At 34.3% G+C, this 21,163-nt stretch overlaps 1 protein-coding gene across 2 annotated transcripts in view; it reads right to left on the minus strand.

Annotated features, from left to right (window-relative positions):
* The window catches only part of PHC3 (polyhomeotic homolog 3 (Drosophila)), a 73,159-nt gene that overhangs the window by 18,471 nt on the left and 33,525 nt on the right, over positions 1-21,163 (minus strand). For both annotated transcript variants that reach the window (XM_012640179.1, XM_012640180.1), the window contains 4 exons: positions 16,953-17,199; positions 9,750-10,621; positions 4,792-4,945; positions 26-276 (listed from right to left, as the gene is read on the minus strand). In XM_012640179.1, the coding sequence (XP_012495633.1) occupies positions 26-276; positions 4,792-4,945; positions 9,750-10,621; positions 16,953-17,199 (1,524 nt within the window). The remainder of the gene's footprint in view (positions 1-25; positions 277-4,791; positions 4,946-9,749; positions 10,622-16,952; positions 17,200-21,163) is intronic.

The following is a 21,163-nucleotide window of genomic DNA, read 5'->3' on the forward strand; positions in this document are numbered from 1 at the left end:
ACACACGAATATGCTTGCTACTTACAGGAAATGGCTCCAATCCCTCCTGAATCACAAAGCCTTCAATAACATGCGTCAAGATCTGTGGTTTAACAATAGCCTGTGGAGGTTTGTTTTCTATGTTGAGAGTGCTACCATGCATAGACGTACTATTACTCCTTGTGGTAGCAGCTGGGATTAAGAGTGGAGGTGGAGGAACAGAAACATGTGAAGGATCTGATGGAGATTTAATTACTGAAGCACTCACTGATGCCACAGCAGGTAATTCCACTTGCTCTGGAAAAAAAAAAAAAAAAAATAGTAATTTTTGAATTTTTACCAGTTTGCCCAGGCAAAAATGAAAGAGGATAAACACTAATAACAGTAACAGTTAATATCTGGTTCTTTCCAAAAAACTGTATTAAGAACTTTATATTCGTTATCTCATTTAATCTGCACCACAACCTTCTGAAGTAGAAACTATTATTATCCTTACTTTATGCAAGAGGGTAACTTGCTCAAACCTTGGTTTAAAAAATTATCCCGTAAGACATGAAAATGTTTCAGAATATCAACTTATGGATAATTACTAAAACTGGTGCTTAAGTTTTTTTATTTTAAGCTATATAGACATTAAACTCCCTACATTCCTGTTTATATATTCCAAATGATATGGGCAGAGTGGGGGAGTTCTTTGAAAGTACATTTAAATGAAATAAGATCATGAGATCCACAGAATAAGTAGGAATTTTAATGAGTTACACAATGATCACCCTTAACTTCAAGGATGAAAACTACCTCCAAATCCTCACACGAATTTTTTTTAAAACTCCTCAGTGGCACTGTATATGTCAATTTTAAAGAACAATGTAGCTAATGCAAAATGTTAGGCTAGATCACTGTGATTCCTCCCCTTCCCACTCTAAAGACCACAGTAAGATAGATTCAGCGGCCTATAATGGAGACTTTTCCTACCTACTCAGTAGCACCAACCCTTTACTAAAGTGGAAAGATGGAACCAGCTGGTATCTAGGAACTTCAGTGAGTAGAGATATCTATCTGAGTGGGGGAAAAAAAGCGCATGCATATAAAGATAGCAATAATACTGAGCATTCATATACTGGTACGATGTTCAATGCTTTACACGGTATATAACTCATATTAATCCTTACAACTATCCTATGGGTACATATTGTTATTATCTCAATTTTAAAGATGAGGAAACCAAGACAGAGAGATTAAGTAACTTGCCTTAAGGGCACACAGCAAATAAGTAGTGGAGCTGGGATACTGACTCAGTCAGTTTGGTTCTGGAGACCAAGCTCTTAATTGTTACGTTAACTCTTCTCCACCACCAGTATGAAAAGGATTGACACCAGCTATCAAAGATGTTCAAAATATAACCCAGCTAGGGAGAGAAGAAAGAATAGGAATCTGTAAAGAATAGAAAACTCAGCTAATAAAATGGTGTAGTAATCATCTGTATAGTCTCAGAAATGGAAACACTAACAGTTTATCATTAGTAACTCTAATATGATTAATATTATTATGTAAGCTTTGCACAGCACTATTACAGCCATAAATTAACCTAGTTCCACCAAATAATCCACCATAATAAACTGCATGGGAACATCTGTTTAAAGTCGCACAATCTATAAAAAGTGAAAAAAAGAAAATAAAAAAATGCTAATTTGCTGATTTCTGGGAACGAATTCACAATTGGACACATATGCTATCAAACTGAGAAATTCCACAAAAATCCTGTCCTACATACCAAATCTTCACATATATTTCTAGGAGACAAAGCATAAAAGATATAAAATTCTGAAATGGGATTGAAAGGCATTTTTCTGTTGGAATAAAAAATAAATCTCTGGGGAACTGAAACATAAAATAAAATTTTAATGTTCCTTACAAATTTAGAGATACTTTGTTACTTTAGAAATATAAAGCTGCATTAGGTATAATTTGGTTTGCTCAGGGGATACGACTTGGTGTATGTTCTAATTAATTTCTATCTAGATCATATATATTAATACAATGTACCAATCTTATATAGTCCTAAATTTTGTTAAAAATAGAACTGTAGGGCCAGGGACTCATGCCTGTAATCCCAGCACTTTGGGAGGGTGAGGAAGGAGGATTGCTTAAGGCCAGGAGTTTGATACCAGCCTCAGCAACACAGCAAGACCCCATTTCCCATTTCTAAAAAAAAAAAAAAAATCAGCCAGGCATGGTGGCACATGCCTGTAATCCTAGCTACTTGGGAAGCTGAACCAGGAAGATCTCTTGAGCCAGCAACTGAAGGTTATAGTGATTTATAATCATACCACTGGACTCCAGCCTGGGTAACAGAGTGAGACCCTGCCTCAAAAAAAAAAAAAAAATAGAACTGTAAACTACTGACCTTTTGAAGAAGCTAGCAGCTATTATTTGCTAGTTTATAAACTGCTAAAATTAAAAACATGAGAAACACTGATATATTACAGTAGAACAGAAATACAATTATTATACCCTCTAGATTTAAGATAAGTGTGAGAGAAAAGCTAAGTTAACTGAGAGGACTCTGTCACAGATTACTGTCTCATTTTCTGAGCAAGAGCTATGAGCTTTTTCTACATTTTTGTATAGATGCTAATTTTACTTTTAAAGAACTTTTACAGATTTATAAAAACCGAATCCTAGATGGAAACACTTCTTATTTTTGCAAGTTAGTTTATTTCATGGTTTGATGAAAGTTATTCTAAAAATCCACCTGTGCTCTTTTTCCCCCTCATATACTACAGAGGAGTGATAAATATGAAGTAAATTATGGGAAGATTCAAAAGTCTACATGGTAGTTAGACAATTTAGTCAGAGAGATGGGCCTGACAGGATCTCAGACTATATTCCTGAGGAAAACTTGCAAAGATATTCTTGTGTTCCAATATTTCAAAAATGTTTAAATTTCCTTTGAATACCATTAGCAATGTTCATTTTGTAATTCAGTCACAATGCAAGTTTAGTATTCAATAAAACTTACATTTCTGCCTTTAAATTGAAAATCCATGAAATCTGCAGCAATATAAATCTATTTTCAGTATAAAGAAACCACCAAGATTTAATACTATAGTTAGACTTTCTTAAATCTAACTTTTGAGGTATTGAGTAAACCAAGGCAGTAATATAAAACTTGTCTTAAATTTTTTTTTGAGATAGGGTCTTGCTCTCTTGCCTAAGCTAGAGTGCAGTGGCATCATCATAGCTCACTACAACCTCAAACTCACGGGCTCAAGCGATCCTCCTGCCTCAGACTTCCAAAGTAGGTGGAAGCACAGGAGCATGCCATCACACCCAGTTAATTTTTATTTACATTTTGTAGAGATGGGATCTCACTATGTTGCTCAGGCTGATCTTGAACTCTTGGCCTCAGGCAATTCTCCTGTCTCAGCTTCCCACTGCACCCGGTCTTAAATCTTACATATAATTTTGTTGGCTAAACATCTTCTATTTCTCAGAAGGGAGAAAAAGCTAAAAGAAAATTAATTTTCCCCTTCTATGCTTTCCAGAAATTCACATTAGTAATGAAGTAATACAAGCTTGAGAGAAGGGAAGGGAAGGGGATGCGGCATACTGAAGAAAACAAACAAGAGCTGCTTTAGTAGCAGAATCAGTGTCCCATTACAATTTGTTTCCATGTCTATTACAGTAGCCCTTCTTAACTGAAAACGATCATGAGAGCCATTAGATATTCAATAGAACAGAATATTTAAAAGAAGTCCTGAACCAAGATTAGTATTATTCAGATTAAGGGTCAGTAAACTTTCTGTAAAAGGCCCTGTGGTCTCTGCAACTACTCAACGTTGTGGTTACTAACACAAAAGCAGCCATAGATAATATCTGAACAAATAAACATGGCTATGTTCCACAGAACTTTATTTATATGGATGATGAAATTTGAATTTTACATAATTTTCATGATAGAAGCTATTATTCTTCTTTTCATTTTTTTCCACCATTCAAAAATTTTAAAACCGTCCTTAGCTAGGACTATACAAAAATAAGCAGCAGGAAACAACTGAACAGCAAACAGTAGTTTGCTAACCCTGATCTTAAATAAAATATTCATAAATTTTAATATCATGGAATATATCTTTTTTAGGACATAGGCATTGGGCTATAGGTTATACTAATGTTTTGGTAAAATACCTAGGTACACAGTAACTTTGATATTATGAGGAGGAGCTTATAGGCAATTTACTTAAACTTACAAGTAGCATTGTGTCTCAGTCTACCAAGTAGCTGGGACAACAGGCACATGTCACCACAAGTGGTTAATTTTTCTATTTTTCATAGAGACAGGGTCTTGCTCTTGCTCAGGCTGGTCTTGAACTCCTGGCCTCAAGCAATCCTCTCGCCTCAGCCTCCCAAAGTGCTAGGATTACAGGTATGAGCCACCAAGCCTGGCCCATTTATTCTAATTTTTAGGACAGAAATAGCTCAGCACATGATCTAAATAGGCATATGAAACACATCTGTACAAATCACTAAAAATTAGAAGACTGAAATGGTAAGTTTTTCATTTGGGTGGTATTGGACAATCTATAAACTACTGACTCCCTGCTATTAAAGAATTTTCTAAGAAGACAATAGTTCTTATTTACTCTTTAATAAACTAATTGTTCATCAAAAAAAAAAAACCTTGAACTCTTTTGCTGCAATTATAATAACTATAATAACAAATTAATGTGATCTCCAGTGAAAAAATAAACTTTCCCCATTACTAACATGTAGTAAATGGAACAATTCTCCCAAATGTTGCTATTTCCTCACCTAACAAAGGATGTTCAGAAGTCAAATCTTCTCCTCTCCCCACAGTTATAGCTGCTGGAGACAAAGTGGGTGGTGGTGGGGTTCTATCCATCCGGACACATTCATCTGGCTCTTCTGGCATTTCTTCTTCACACACATCTTCTACTTGATAAACCTGCAATGACAAACCATGTTGCCTTAATGTTTCCAAAAATACACTGAATAAGGTGTTCTTAGCTTAATTTTAAAAAATTAAACCCTAAGTGTATTACATTTAAAAATAAGGCAAAATGACTATTCTGAAAAGTTGAAAATAAAACTTTAAAATTGCTCAAATGAAGTTTTTCATAATACTTAATATTTCACTGAAAGCAATCTGCAGATCGGTATCTAGGCCAAGCTGTGGATCAGTATCTAGGCCAAAATTCATTAAGGTTTCCAAAAGGATGATAGTCAAGTCTGGACATATTTTTAATCTTAAGAATTAAAAAAAAAAGTTTTAAGTTTACACAATCAAATAACTATCTCAAGAACTACAGAATTGTTTTTGTTAACTTCTAATTGTCATAAATCAAAATATATACTAATATTTTTCACAGGCACACTAAATAAATCTCCAAAATGACACACACTGTATCAAGACATGTACTGTCAAGAGGACTATATCCCTGGCTCTTTTTTATTATTGTTATATGAATTAAATTATGAAAGGTAATGTCTAAGAATCTACAAAATAGGTATGCAATTATATCTCTTCTTTCCTTTTGACTTACTCAAGAATCTAATGAATATTTATAAGCTAATATGTAAACAGAAAATATTGCTTCTTAAAATACACACACACACACACACACACACACACCCCAAGCCATTTGACATAATATTTTTCATCTCTTTAATATTGTTCCATACTTACGGGGGAAAGTTTTTAACTCTTTAACTTAACCACTTTGTTATTTGATTGTAAAGATTACACTTAAGGAAGATGGAATCAAATGTACTCTAAGAAGGAGCTATATAACTAGAAGTAACTTATTCCTAATGTTTCTTTAAACTTAAGGCTTAGTTTTCAAAGTGCACTTCTAGAGACTGACACAGGTATTTTAATCTGTCGTCATTTATTATTTCCTTAACCATTATTTATGAAAGATGATAGATTACTAAAAACAAAGCCACAAGACAGCTCATCTCCATTCTTTTATGTATAAAGCTTATTACTTAAATTTACAAAGATTATTAGTTTTTTTAAGATTACTTAACCAAAATGATTAAAATTCCAGTAAATGTTAATGAATAAAAAAAACCTTTCAATATTCACAAAAAAACTTTCAGTGATCTAATGTTGTATGTATTTTTAACCAAACTATTTAAAAAGTTTGATGATTTGAATATAAAATTGGCCAGGCACCGTGGCTCATGTAATCCTAGCACTTTGGGAAACCGAGGCGGGAGGATTTCTTGATGCCAGGAGTTTGACACCAGCCTGAGCAGCATAGTGAGACCCCATCTCTACAGAAAACAGGAAAATTAGCCAGGCATGGTGTTGCACTCCTGTAGTTCCAGCACTTGGGAGGTTGAGACTGGAGGATTGCTTGAAGCTAAGAGTTGGAGGTTGTAGTGAGCTATGATGATGCCACTGCCCTCTAGCCTGGGCAACAGAGCGAGACTCTTATCTCAATAAAATATATACATATACAAAAAAGTAATCAAGATATCTGAAACCTGCATAAACTATATGTTATAAAAGAGACTATGAAGTTCATCTATAAAGGTGTATCTAGCAACAGGTAACAGTTAAAAAAATTAAAATCTTTGCAAGTCTCTATTGAGAATAAAACATGGGGTTATTTTCTACCTTTTTTAAAACTTAAAAATCCTACTGTTAACTGATAATTTTGTATCAAACATAATATCCAGAACTCTGATCCCAATCAGCTACTAAGTAGGCAAAATATTTAAGTTATTTGCTCACAACCCTGCATCTGGAAACTAGTTTCACCAAGAGAGAATCCTTGCCTCATACCTGGATCTCAGAAGCTAAGGCAGCTGTTTGTTATTGTACAATGTAACAATTATAGCTGCTAGGATCTGTTCATGGTAACAATTTTTAAAATGATGATAATGCCCAATACAGGGAAAATCACCCAAAAAAATTCTGCAGGGTTAAGAAAAAAGAACCTAGTGCCCAGGGGCATCTGCTGTAGTGACAATTATTCTAATTTGCCTGCGTGGTGGGGATGTTAATTCAGAGGTAATTAAAACAAATATGGTTTTATCAACCAGTTCAATTTTATCTATGTAGCGTTCCTTTAGTAGATGTTACTTTTCTTCCAAAGAACAGTATCTTTTCTTAAAATGCTGAAACTCTCTTTAATCTTAGTGCTGTCACATGTTATTCAAACATCTGCTACAGTATCTTTTAAGGAATCAAAGCTTAATCCGGCATAGAATTCTGATTTTTAAAAAAGAATGAAATAGTTCAAAAGATGGAAAGAGCCATAACACAAACAGCATATTATGAAATAACCCCTCAACAAATATGATAAAATACTTTTCATTCTTCATACTTAAGGCTAACTATACATATGTCCAAATCTCTCATGTAAAGGCAAAGTAAGTTAATGAATAAAAGAAGAAGGCAAAAACAAATCTGTCACACACATCTGGCAGGATCCACATTTAAAAAAATCTAAATGCAACAACTAAAATGTTGGGGGGAAAAAAGCAAATAAGTAGAGATTATGCTCACAAGATCATTAGGAAACTGTACATCACAATTGCTGTTCAGCTCATAACTATTCTAAAAATAGCAAAGACTGCCAAACTTACCTCAATAAAGTCCATTATTCCCATGTCTCCCTTTCCTAAATAAACTGAGGAACATTTGTTTATTAGTTCTAAATTATCTACCCTCAACATATCTTATTTATACCCAAATGTCAATTAAAAAAACTTTAATTCTTTGAAAAATATATCTTTTTAAAAAATACTGATTTTACTTTGATAATCACCTTTGTCTTTCAAAATTTCACATCTCTCTACTTTTAAATATTTGAAACAACCCAGAAAGTATAATTTGTGAAGAAATGCGTTTCTTCATATTTGGTCAAAGATAATCAAAGAAAATATAGCAGTTTAATAACTAGAAAAAAATAACACATTTGGTCAAACATAATGAAGGAAAATATAGCAGTTTAATGATTAGAGCTATATTACTCAAAGACAGGTAGAAGATTTTTTAAAAAAGGTAACATGGGAACATCTACAGCAAGCATAATGACCATCAGTGATAGCAGAGAAAGTTATTAATTTCATTTTTTTAAAAACTTCCAAAAATGATACAACACGAACTTTTTTAAAATTGAAAAAGGGATCAAGGTAAGAAGTAACAAAATAAGATATTAAATATTTTTAGCTTTCATTTAGTTTTTTTAAAGTGTTATGTTTTTGATACTTCTATCCCAAATATGTTCCTCCAAAGTTTCCCCTAACAAAAACAATTAGGAAAATATAAAGATTTATAGAAGTTTTGTTTTTTACTTGCCAAAAACCAAATCACTGAACTAGATACTGAGAAAATAAATTTAATTTTATTTCTTTGAAGGTACTGTAGACTTCCTAAACTGTATTGTTGTTATAATATCCATTGTAAACTCTTAAAAAATCTACTAAAAAAGAAAATATAGAAACAATAACTGAATGACAAACTTAATTCTAGATGCCTACTGTTGTTTTGTTTTTAATAAAAATGAAAAAGAAGTAGAATTCAATCTCTTTATGCCTATTACAATCAATCAGAATGACAAAAATTAAAAAAAAAAAACCTTGCATCTTGAGAACCAAAATGTTTCCCATTAAAGAACAGACTTTGAAACTCGTTTCCTTTCTGAGCTAATGCTTATCAGCCTCTAAGTTATAAAATCTTTTCAATGAAGTTTGATATAAAACCTCCCCATAGGAAGATTCCTCTCCTCAGTTAGAAATTAGTTATGAATTTGATCATTCTGACTAAACATTAGGAGACTTTATTTCAATTTTATTCTAAGTTACTTTATAAGTTTTATAAAGTCTTTTAGAGAATGTTTAAGGAAAAATATTTTTCAAGATAATTTTCCTTTCTAGGCAACATGTAACCACTTTTAGAGGTTTATTCTTATAAATTTCACTACAATCTCAAATATTCAGAATATTTATTCCTCTCAAATGGATTTTTTTCATCCTCAATATTAAATGCATCCACTGAGACTTTTGAGCTTTTTAAATGAGAAATATTTTAAGTATTAACATATATGTTCCCTTGGTAGAAATAAAAAATCAGAAGTTTAATAATTCTATGAGATGGTCTACAGTTAATTATTTTTACAAAGTTAGACTCTTCTGCAAAATAAAAATTTATAAAATTAAATTTTATTTATAAAATCTAATTTGATTTACAAAATTTAATTTGATCTACAAAATTTTAATTACAAAATACAATTTTACCAGAATCATAGAAGCATACCCCTCCACCTCGAAACAAAAGCCCCTAAAGGCCCAGGACTTCAGAATGCATACAACCAAAAAGGTTAGGCTAGATAAACCATACGTTTAAGAACATACAAGCCAACAGAAGGGATCTATGAAGGATAATCACCTTAAGAGAAAAAACTTTGTGCAGATGACACTGGTTCAAATGCATTCCCTTGGGGAAAAAAAATCAACTCTGTAAAGATAGCAGATGGATTTGTTTAAATAGTAATAAAATTAACGAGGGACTTTAATAACCATCACAAATTATCAAGCATGCAACCATACTAAGCAAACAATGGCAGTTCTTTATTTTTTTTGCCCATACAGCATGTTTGTCAGAATACTGACATATGGAAATTTCAAGCTTTTTTAAATTCATAGGCATTTAGATCTAGCAATATAACAGTGTGGCAGAAAACAGTTTGTACTTTCAGTTCAGCAAGAAAGTCAAAGAGCTTCCGAGGGCTTACCACTGGTGGATCAACAGGTGCTGGTGGTTGTACTTGCAGGTTTACCGCAACAGTCTGTGGAGGAGGAAGAGTCTGAAATGGCAACTGGACCAAAGCTTCTGCAGCTGGAAGCTCCTCTTCTGACACCAAAGCATTCTGCACCAAAACCTGGCCCGGGGATAGAATTTCAGGCTGCACTTGTAAAGACTGCATAGACTGCAAGGGCAGTGGTGGAATCTGAGCTGGAGGAGATGCTGAAATCTGTGGAGGGGTTGCAATTGGGACTGGAGAGGACTGCAGGGTTGAATATTGCTGGTGTGACGTTGGAGACACAATTTGCTGACTTGGGGACACCAAGGCTGACTGCTGAACTGGGCCGATATGTACAACAGGGGAAGCTGGAAGTGGAAGATGGGATGAAAGATTCAGCTGTGCTGTGGGTTGCACCTGATTAGCAGTGGATGGCTGCAAATTTGACCCTGGCTGGAGAGCTGATGACACAAGAGGGTGTGGCTGAATAAGTGCTTGTGGATGAATAATTATAGTAGGAGACTGACTTGGTGAATGAGGTGGTGGTGGAGACACCACTACAGACTGCTGTGCGGACTGTGACTGATTAGGGGACACTGTTAAAGGAGGGGGATGACTCTGAATTGGTGAACAATGCTGCGACTGGGCATTACTGGGAGCTGGAGGAAGGCCATGGTTTTGAAGTGGTATACAGTGCTGGGACGGGGGTGGATCTTGAGTTGGATTCTGAAGTGTGATTGGCTGAATTTGCTGTTGCTGCTGTTGTAGTATCAGTTGATGATGGGAAACTTTGGGAGGTGGTGAATGAAGAGGAATCTGCTGATGTTTCATTAGAGAATGAGGCTGAATTGGAGAATATGAAGCTGTGAGAGAAAAAAATGACAATTAGTATCAATTTCGAAAATTTCATAGAAATTTTTAAATAAATCTAAAGGAGTAAAGTTTTCACATTAGAAGGTCCTAATCATCAGAAGTCTATTACAAGTGTTCCACATAGTGTGATTTGAAAATTTAATGACAAACACATTTTCCCTGGAAAACTGTAAAAATTTCATAAAATAAGCTGTGCCGTGATAAGTTCCAAAACTGCCTAAAACAATCAATTCATAAATCTGAATCTACACATGATTTATTCTTACTACATTTTATAGGTCACCAGAAAAGCTACATCAACTTTTAGCAAAATTTATACACTTGAATTTATTCTTTGGGGGAGAAGAGGAGTATCATCACTGAACAAGTTTAGTATATACAAAGACAACTTAGAAATCACAAAAATTCTATATTAAAATTCATAAAATAAGTCTCATCCTTTCTAATCTATGTCTAAACATGCTTCCAAACTAATAGTCAAGGTAATTACTTATAAAGCTTCCCAAACGAGTTTCCAAATTTGAGCTGAGATGAAGAGTCTGCATTATTTAATCCGAGAAAATGTTTTATGTAAAATTTAATTCAATTGCAAAACACATGTGTGAATCCTGTAGCACAGTTAAATAATCACTGTAATTAAGAATTAAAACTTAGGGGCCATCCCAAATCTAGGAGAGCACTAGCTTTGCTTGAGAGAATGAGGCAATCAGAAGCCCATGCTATCTAAATAAAGGCTCTTGTTTATCCCTCTCCCCCACCAAAAAAAAAAAAACACCCTACAATAATTTATAAGTGACAGTGTCAGAGGAGAAGTGACAGTGTCAGAGGAGACAATCACAACAAGGATAAATATATGAAAGAATTAGCATAATCTGAGTTATAAGTAGCTCCCCCATCATTATGCCTCTTCTGCATACTGGTGCATGTGTTTACACAGAGGCAGATGCTGGTGAAACCTCCCTATAAACAAGGATAGAAACTAAGTTGATGAGAAGATAAACTGAAATGATTGCTTAATATTTCTACCATGTAAAAATTATACACATTTAAAATAGCTCTAAAGACAAGGTAAAATTTTTTCCTGAATCTCAGAATGTTAAGATAAAGACTATCTAACAACCTCGCATCTATTTTTATGTTCAGCCACATTTGTGACAACAGACTTATAAAAACTTCCAACATTTTTTTTAACATTTTTAAATTTGGTTATTATTTAATATTTGGGGGAATCCTTTAAAGAAATTAACGTATGATTAACATCCCAAGAAAGAGGGTTCTAGAAGGTTTGACAGATCCACTAATTGTTAAAAAAAATTTGGAAATTAGGTCTAAAATTTCATCTAACAAAATAATTTTCACATAATAACTAGACTGGCAATTCAAACTAAGACTGAAAATGTTATGTCCATCCTTTATAACTGTATTGGTGTAGACTATGTTTTGGAGTATTCAAAAAAGTGAATTAACAAAATCTAGGATTTCTATAAAGTGCCTTTCCTCCAAGGGGCTCAAGGTGTTTTCGTGTCTCTCTCGTTTGTATTCACAAAATACCTGTGGAGTAGGTGAATATTTATTTCTCTCTTACAGATAAGAAAATAAAATTTTTGCAAGCATAACAGCAAAGGCCCACTTTAATTCAATTTTTAAGTAAAGTTATAATTTAAATTTATCACAGTCTTGAAATATAATGGATATTATATATACTAGAATAGCAATTCTTTCTGTGCACTAGCAAGTAAGCAACCTTTTATATTCTAGAGCTGATAATTCAATAGATTAATAATCTATCCTTTCACATAAATTAAATTTTTCTTGGATCAGAAATCAAAGTGAGTTACTTTATATTAGTCTGTAGGTTCAACCAACAAACACATAGATAACAGAAAAATTATGAGGATATTTGAAACAATATCTCTGCACAATAAAAGCCCTGGTGCTCTAGAGAATCATATCATGTTAGTTAATTTCTCTGATTTATTATTATTGTTGTTGTTGTTGTTGTTATTTTAGAGATGGGGTCTTGCTCTGTTGCCCAGGCTGGAATGCAGTGGCATGATCATACCTCACTATAGCCTTGAACTCCTGGGCTCAAGTGATCCTCTGCTTCAGCCTCCTGAATAGCTGGGACTTAACAGGGGTGTGTCACTGGGCCAAATTTCTCTGATTTTAATAAACATGTTATTATTGTCAGAGTGGCTTTATATTTGGAGAATTAATGGTTAGCATCATCTCACATATGTATAACTCTTTATTATTTACAATAACATATTATTTCATTCAATAGTTACAACCACCACACTAGGTAGACCTAGGGTACTATACCAATCCAACGTAACATAGATGAAGAAATTCTGAGTAGTTCTGTGACTCACCTGAAATCATTTGGCTATGAAAGACAGTAATGGGTCTAAAAGAAGCCATAATCCTGAGTCTAGGGCCCTCTTATGGACTGAATGTTTGTGCCTCCTCCCAAAATTCATATACTGAAGCTCTAACCCACAACGTAACTGTGTTTGCAGATGGGACCTCTAAAGAAGTAATTAAGGTTAAATGAAATTATAAGGTTGGGGACCTGGCATGATAAGATTTGTGTCCTTTTAAGAAGGGACATCAGAAAGCTTTTCCCCCTTCCCCACACAACTCATACACAGAGTAAAGCCCACATAAGGATATCCGCAAGCCAGAAAGAGAACCCTCACCAGAAACTGAACACTGCCAGACCTTGATCTTGGGCTTTCTGGCCTCCAGAACCGTGAGAAAATAAATTTCTGTTCTTTAAGTCACTCAGTCTATGGTATTTTATTATGGCACCCAGGGCAGACTAATTAATACAGGACCTTTTAATTGCATACTGAATTAATGTTTGCAAGAAACAGTATATAATTTTTCCACTTAGACTAGTTTCATAAAAAATCTCTAAAAACCGCTATTTAAAAACTTCAGCTCTAATGCAGTTCAGAATTATTTCCAGACATTTGGTTAAAGTTTGCCTTTATTTTATGTATTCGAAATAGAATTACTAAGTATCAGTTGGAAACTCCACCTTCAAGGAGAAATGATAAAGAAAATCAAATTACCTTAGCACTCTAGAAATTCATGTAAGGAAACAATAACATGTCCATTACAATAATTATTAGACTATACTATATTAGAATACAAGTAGATTTTTTTTTTTTATATTTAAAATTACCTGAAGGAGGCCAGGTGTGGTGGCTCATGCCTGTAATCCTAGCACTTTGGGATGCCAAGGTGAGAATATTACCTGAGGCCAGGAGTTTGAGATCAGCCTGAGCAATATAGTGAGACCCCATCTCTACAAAAAATAGAAAATTATCTGGGTGTAGTAGTGTACCCCTGTAGTCCCAGCTACTCAGGAGGCTGGGGAAGGAAGATCACTTGAGCTCAGGAGTTTGAGGTTGCTGTGTGTTATGATGATGCCACTGTACTCTAGCCCAGGTATCAAAAAATAAATACATAATATCAAAAATGACCTGAAGGAACATTTTTCTAATTGAGGAAAAGGACAAATTACCAATTTTAGAATCTCCCAAAATATCTTAGCTTCAGATTAACTTCCCATCAATAAAAGCGTAAAAACTAAAAGGGTGAAAAACATAGCTGGTGGCCTTGTTAGAAGATATGAATTGCTCTGAACAACTGCAGTGTAAAGCTTAACAAACATGTAACTTTGATCACTACAAAGGTTTATGTGATTTAGGATGTTCTGTGTGGTTTTGTTTCTAATCGACAACACTGTGGAAAACTGGAGTTTGAATAATATATGTAAGATCTGAATTTGGAATTAAAATCGACCTGAGATCTTTGGTGGTTTTGGCTCACCAGTCTCCTCCTTACATACATAAAATACTGGCCATCAGAGAAAGGCCAACTATGAGGATATTATCACACTATCAATGAAAGAGGGAAGAATAAGTTGCAAATTAAAACCAGGTATTGGGAGTTGAGGGGGACTGAAAATTCAAAAGTAGATCTCCTTGTTTGAACTAACCCTGAAAGAGTTCCCAGCTTTCTCTGAAAGTAACATTCTCTTTGGAAAGAAATTAACCTACCCTTCATTATAATCTGTCAAAACTACAGGAATCACTAAAAATTGTTCCCTGAGCAGTCACTCCAAGCACAGTGGGTCACTGCTACTCCACACTGACTCTCTGTCAACACTGACTGGATGCTGGTTTGAGCCTGACAGCACAGTGCAAAAACCCAGCTTTCAAGCCATACGGAGAGCAGAGCCTGGCACACAGATGTTCACAAAAGAATTCATGTCTAACTATATTATGAAAAGATTAATTAATTTATATATTACATCAAAGCCTTTACTTAAGATTCAGATTTAACAATTCTAAACAGAGTGATACCTAATTAAAGCTAATGAGAAAGGCTGTTATAATTTCCAAAATCCAAATGAAAAAAAATGAACTATTAATCTAACAAATACATACTGCCCACCTAATGTAGGTAAGTACATATGAGGCACAACTTAGTACTGTCAAGATACAAGGATGAAAAAGCAAATCTGAAAAAGGACTAAACAGTTAATAAATATAAAGTGCTAAAATAGTGCCTGACACATACAGAAGCACTCAATATTATTATCCTACCCTCAAGGAACTTACTATTTAGTAAAGAAGCTAAGATAAATAAGTATATAAGTAACTATAAAAGCAAAGGAACCATAACAGAGCATAAAATGCTACAGAAGTTCAAAATGAGGAAAAATTTCTAAGTAGGGAAATCAGACAATGCCAAGATTTTGAGATTTGGTGATGTAAAGAATGTTGGCAATATTAACAGAGGAAACATGAAAAGTGAAATAGGTTTAAGCAGAATAAAGCAGACTTCAGTACTGTAAAACAAAATCTTTAAAAAGTAAAGCAGGCCAGGCACAGTGGCTCAGTCCTGTAATCCTAGCACTTTGGGAGGCTGAGGCAGGAGGATTGCTTGAGGCCAGCAGTTTGAGACCCCATCTCTACAAAAAAATGGAAAAATTAGCTGGGTGTGGTGGTACACACCTGTAGTCCCAGCTTCTTGGGAGGCTCAGGCAGGAAGATCACTTGAGCCCAAGAATTTGAGGTTACAGTGAGCTATGATAACACCACTGCCCTCTAGTTCAGGCAACAGAGCGAGGCCCAGTCTCAAAGAAAAAAGCAGAGTAATGAAACAACAGAAAGAAGATGCTTACCTGATGAGGTTGTTGGAACAAAGGAATTTTTTTTTTTTTTAATGAAACACATGTGAGATGTCTAGCCCAGTGTATTACATACAAACACACGCTCAAATAAACAATAGTTACAGTGATATAAAAAAAATGCAGCTATATTAAGAATAGGGAAGGCTGGTCCGAGTACAGTGGTGTTGACAACTAAATCGATCACAACCAGTTACAGATTCCTTTGTTCCTTCTCCACTCCTACTGCCTCACCTGACTAGCCTTAAAAAATAAATAAATAAAAATAAAAAAAAGAATAGGGGAGACCTAAGTTTGCTTGAGAAGCAAAGGAAAGGATCTAGCATGAGAAGACAAAAGATGCTATAATAACTATGTACTAAAGAAGGTCAGAAGCAGGTAGAAAAGATGGGATCAATGACACAGGCAAACGGTGCTGACTTTAAGAAGAAAGCAGATAACTCTTTTTCTTATTAGAAGTGAAGAAAACTCAATTCTGAGATTTTGAGATTAACAGAAAGCTTACTCTGAATGGCCCCAACATTTTAAGTATGAGAATCACGAGGCAAGGTTATCTGTAGAAAGTAAAGGAAGCACAGGTGGAATTCAAAGCTAAATGAGAATGAAAATGACTCAGGTGAGTCCCTGACATGATCCTCTCAGAAGATGAAAAAAAGTAAAATGCTAAGGAAAATAACGGTGCATAATTCTTATTTTTCGAAGTGACAAATTCCTCCCACTGGTGACAACTTTAAACAAAATAATATACGGCTTTTTTACAAGCTTTTAAAGTTGTTCCGCTAAAGCATATTAAATAAACAACAGGCAAATCTTTTTTTTACAACTAAAAGGTTTTATCAATATAAGGAGAGACCAGCACATAATAACGATGTTAATCAAATGTCAATTGATTTAAAAATCTATTTTATTATTACAATTTCTTTTAGCTGGTGGGCTTTTTAAATTTCTCTTTTTTTATGCTACATATTAAGATGTTCTTTTTTTAACTTATGAAATTCACATTTTAAAATGCTTTAAAAGTGTCCTTCTTGTTCAAGTAATGGACATGCTTTGTTTTTCTCTGTCTGCTAAGAAAATGAATAATGCAACTATTTTCAACAAAAGTTTTATCCCACCTGGTGCTATTAACTGGTGAATACTTGATGTCCGGGTGACAGCTGTGCTTCGTGATTCCAGACTTGGACTTTCTCCTTTCTTATTACTTTCTGGAGAAGGATCTCGTTGGCTGATTTTAGAACTGGTCACTGTTGTTTTGTTATGACAAATTGTCAACGACTGAGTTTGACTAGTGCTTTTTGGTGGACCATTCTGTGAGCTAGATAATACACCCAACTTCTGGCTGCGTAATGTTAAATTCTGAACCTAAGAACCACATAACAGAAAATAAGGATGAAAAGAGATGTTTTTAATTGATGTGGTAATCATTACCATTATGACAATACTGACAACACATTTAAATTATGCTTTTCATACAAAAACCTGTAAGCGCTTGAAACTGATTAATCCTTGAGGAAAGGAGAGTTATTAATCTAAGTAATCATATCTTAAATATTAAGTGGCAATTTTTTAAAAAGACATTAAGGGAAAGAAAGCAAGAAAGGAAAGAGAAGAGGAAGAGAAAGGGGCATGAAGATCTAAATGAAAACTATATATAAAAAAAGCAAATGAACTATGAATATGAAAAAATTACTCTGCAACATACTGTATTTAAAAGTTAACAGCTTTAACTATAGAGATTATAAGGGTACACTAATCTTATAAGAAAATTAATTCACCAAATCATCTACCCTATTGTAATAATTATAAAAAGCATTTTCAAAAAGGTCCTTTTTAAATTTAAATTTTGTTGTTGTTATTGGACACTCATTACCTTAGAAAACTAGATCTCATGAACTGAAAAGATTGTACATAGTCCTAAAATGGGTTTGTGTGGTGGCTCCTATCTATACCCAGGGCCATTCTAAACATACTGCCAGTTTGGATGGTGGCAAGGATTATCCCAATTACTCTCACCTGAAATTTGTAACATTTCCAAACAGAAAGGCAGAAAATGCTTCTCCAAAAAGCCTAACTTCTTGCCTATTTAGAATGCACCAAATACATTAATGCTAGCTCTGGTCCTTGGAGAGAAATTGAAGTAAAAGAGATTCCAAAGGGACAAAGTAAATGATACAATGCTGCTTTATAAATGTTCTTCAGTTTCAAGTGTGCTCTGTCTCTACAATGGTAACTCATGCTCAAAGGCTATAACTCTCTCTGTCCAAGTGCCAAGTATAATTTTCAGCCAATAGCAAGCACTAAACAAATGTTTACTTCAGGCCAAAGTTTTAATCAGTTCTATTCTAAGCTACTGAAAGAATTTTCTAAGTGAGACCATATGAAGGTGTCTTCTCTGATTTTTCTCAAATATTTCGTATCAATGTAAATATAAATGGGCTCATAACCATTGTATTATTAAAAGTTAATGCAAAAACAAAATACACTAAAATCGAGATTTTTCAGATTGCCAAGGCTCTCCACAATCTAGGCCCAAACCACTTTCAACTCCACTTTCCACTCCTCCAGCCCATAGTTCTCACATTCTAGTCAAACTATTCTGCTCACCACTCTCCAAACATATCTTGCACTTCCTTCGTTTTGAGCCCTTGCTCAAGTGCCTCTTGCCTAAATGCCACCCTTCCTCAAAGATGTCTCCTGTCGACCCATTCTTCCAAGCCCAGTAAAATCCCACTCACTCTTCCTCAAAGATGTCTCCTGTCGACCCATTCTTCCAAGCCCAGTAAAATCCCACTCACTCTTCCCAAGAAACATTCCCAAAGGCCATGGTTAGAAAATAATTTCTTCTTCCCCTCTAGAACAATTTTCCCATAGATTTTGGGTCACACTGCCTACAGCACTGACAAATGCCTAGCTGGTATTAGAACTACTAATATATTACTATGTGTGTCTGTGAAATACTGAGACTCTGGCTGATAAGCTCTCATCTCTAACATTCATTTTTGTACTCCCTGCAGTTCAGTGCTACAAACATAATAGAAACTCAGGCCGGGCGCGGTGGCTCATGCCTGTAATCCTAGCTCTCTGGGAGGCCGAGGCGGGCAGATTGTTTGAGCTCAGGAGTTCGAGACCAGCCTGAGCAAGAGCAAGACCCCACCTCTACTAAAATTAGAAAGAAATTAATTGGCCAACTAAAAATACATAGAAAAGGGCATGGTGGTGCATGCCTGTAGTCCCAGCTACTCGGGAGGCTGGGGCAGTAGGATCACTTGAGCCCAAGAGTTTGAGGTTGCTGTGACCTAGGCTGACGCCACGGCACTCACTCTAGCCAGGGCAACAGAGTGAGACTCTGTCTCAAAAAAAAAAAAAAAAAAATAATAGAAACTCCACAAGTCTGAGGTATTCTCCTATATCTAATTTTGAAATATATATTACACGGCTATGTTTTTGTAGGTACTTATATTTATGGTTTTCTTAAGCTAACATTAAAATCTGTTCATATTTATCAAAAAAAATCTCAACAAATATCCGGTGGAGGCACATTAAAATCACCCAGGAAGCAAAAGCAAGAAAATATAAAATTTAACATTTGCCACAAATGATCTATAAAGTAGACCATATAATAATGATAATCAAAGGTGGATAATAATCTGAAAAACTCAAAAGTATTATTTCAAATGAAAAATATATTCACAGTAAATAAGAATTTGACATAATGAACCCTAAAACCTGCAGCACATCCATTTCTATAGAATAATATATTTTTCTTCTAATTTTCCTTTTGTTTTCTGGAATTCTGAAAGAAAATGTGTATATATTTCCATATGCTATATATATTATTTACATGAATATATAAATTTTGGAATATGGCTATAATATCTATGGTCATCTTGATTTAAATTTTGACATAGTTTAAATAAATTCCAAACACATAAACTATACTGCCAAAGCATATTACAGAGTTAATTTGGCTATTAATGGAAAGACAACATATTCGGATTGCCTCGACAGAGTTTCACTTTTGAGAGAAAACTCAACCTTTCTAAGATAAGATATATACATATACCTAAGATAAAGAATATAAGGGCACTCTAATGTCCAACTTTCATTTCATTTGAACCTTTCCTATGATTGGATTATGGGAACTTTTTGACTTCTGGAAAAGTTTACATTTTGCAGGAGTTATTTTTGCTAATTTCACATCTTACTTTTCTACAGTGAGTTTCCCCCTTGCCAAAATACTCTCACACCAATTATTTAACTTGCATCTAACAAATACTCTAGAAATTATCATAGCATCGCTTCTTTGCACATGAGGTAACTAAGAGTGAATGTCATACTGTTGGTAGTAGAGGTGGATTTCTAGCTTTTAAAGCCAAGGGGCTTTTTCCTTAATTCCACCAACATTCTCCAGATAGCCTTGGTAATTAAGATTTCTTACTCTTCCATAAACATACTTTTTGTCCTACGACATCTTTCTGAAAATCTTTTTTTTTTTTTTTTTTTTGCATGGTGGAAACAAGGGATGGAGCATTTAAAATAGTCTGGGTAAGATATTCCAAACTTATTTTCTTACAGTATGCTATAAAAAATGTTAAATACTGAGGAAAAATTAACTGTTATACTGACTTCTAAAGCTTAAAGAGTATTAAAATAAAACTTCAAATCTGATATTTCTCAATTACTAACAAGTTAATTTTCGTAAACCACAAATATGGTTTTAATAAACAACAGAGTAGAACAGAAAGTTTTCTAAATTAAAGTTACCAGTAGAGTGTACAAAGCATTAGCATTACCTACTACTGCCAGCCTCACTCACTGCCATTTAAAGAGCACAGCAAAGAACAACAACATTCATAGAGAAATTCCTAAAGCTCAATCCATTCCTTTGGTTCCTCAAAAGTCCATCCTTGAATTAAGTCAGATCATCACAGAGCCACATACCTTGAACACAGCAAACTGGACCCCAAAGCCCATTTTTACAAATTACTTTGACTCCATTCACATTAAAGATGTTGTTAAAGATGATATAAGATGTTTTCTTCATAAGAACCCACAAGACAAATTGTGAACATGTTAAAAATAGTTGTATTTTCCTAACCAACTGGTTTGTTTTACCTTGGAAACTGTAAATCCTTTAAGTGGTTTAAATAAATTCCAAACATGTAAACTATACTGCCAAAATTACATATTATAAAGTTAATTTAGCCATTAACGGAAAGATCACATATTCAGATTTCCTTGCTAGAGCTTCACTTTTGAGACAAAACTCATCCTAATAATAGCTTTACTATTAGCTACTTGAAAGCTAAGAACCAACTTTGTGACT

The sequence above is a fragment of the Propithecus coquereli genome, unplaced genomic scaffold (assembly GCF_000956105.1).
Source record: "Propithecus coquereli isolate 6110/MARCELLA unplaced genomic scaffold, Pcoq_1.0 Scaffold15, whole genome shotgun sequence".
NCBI classification, from domain to species: Eukaryota; Metazoa; Chordata; class Mammalia; order Primates; family Indriidae; genus Propithecus; species Propithecus coquereli.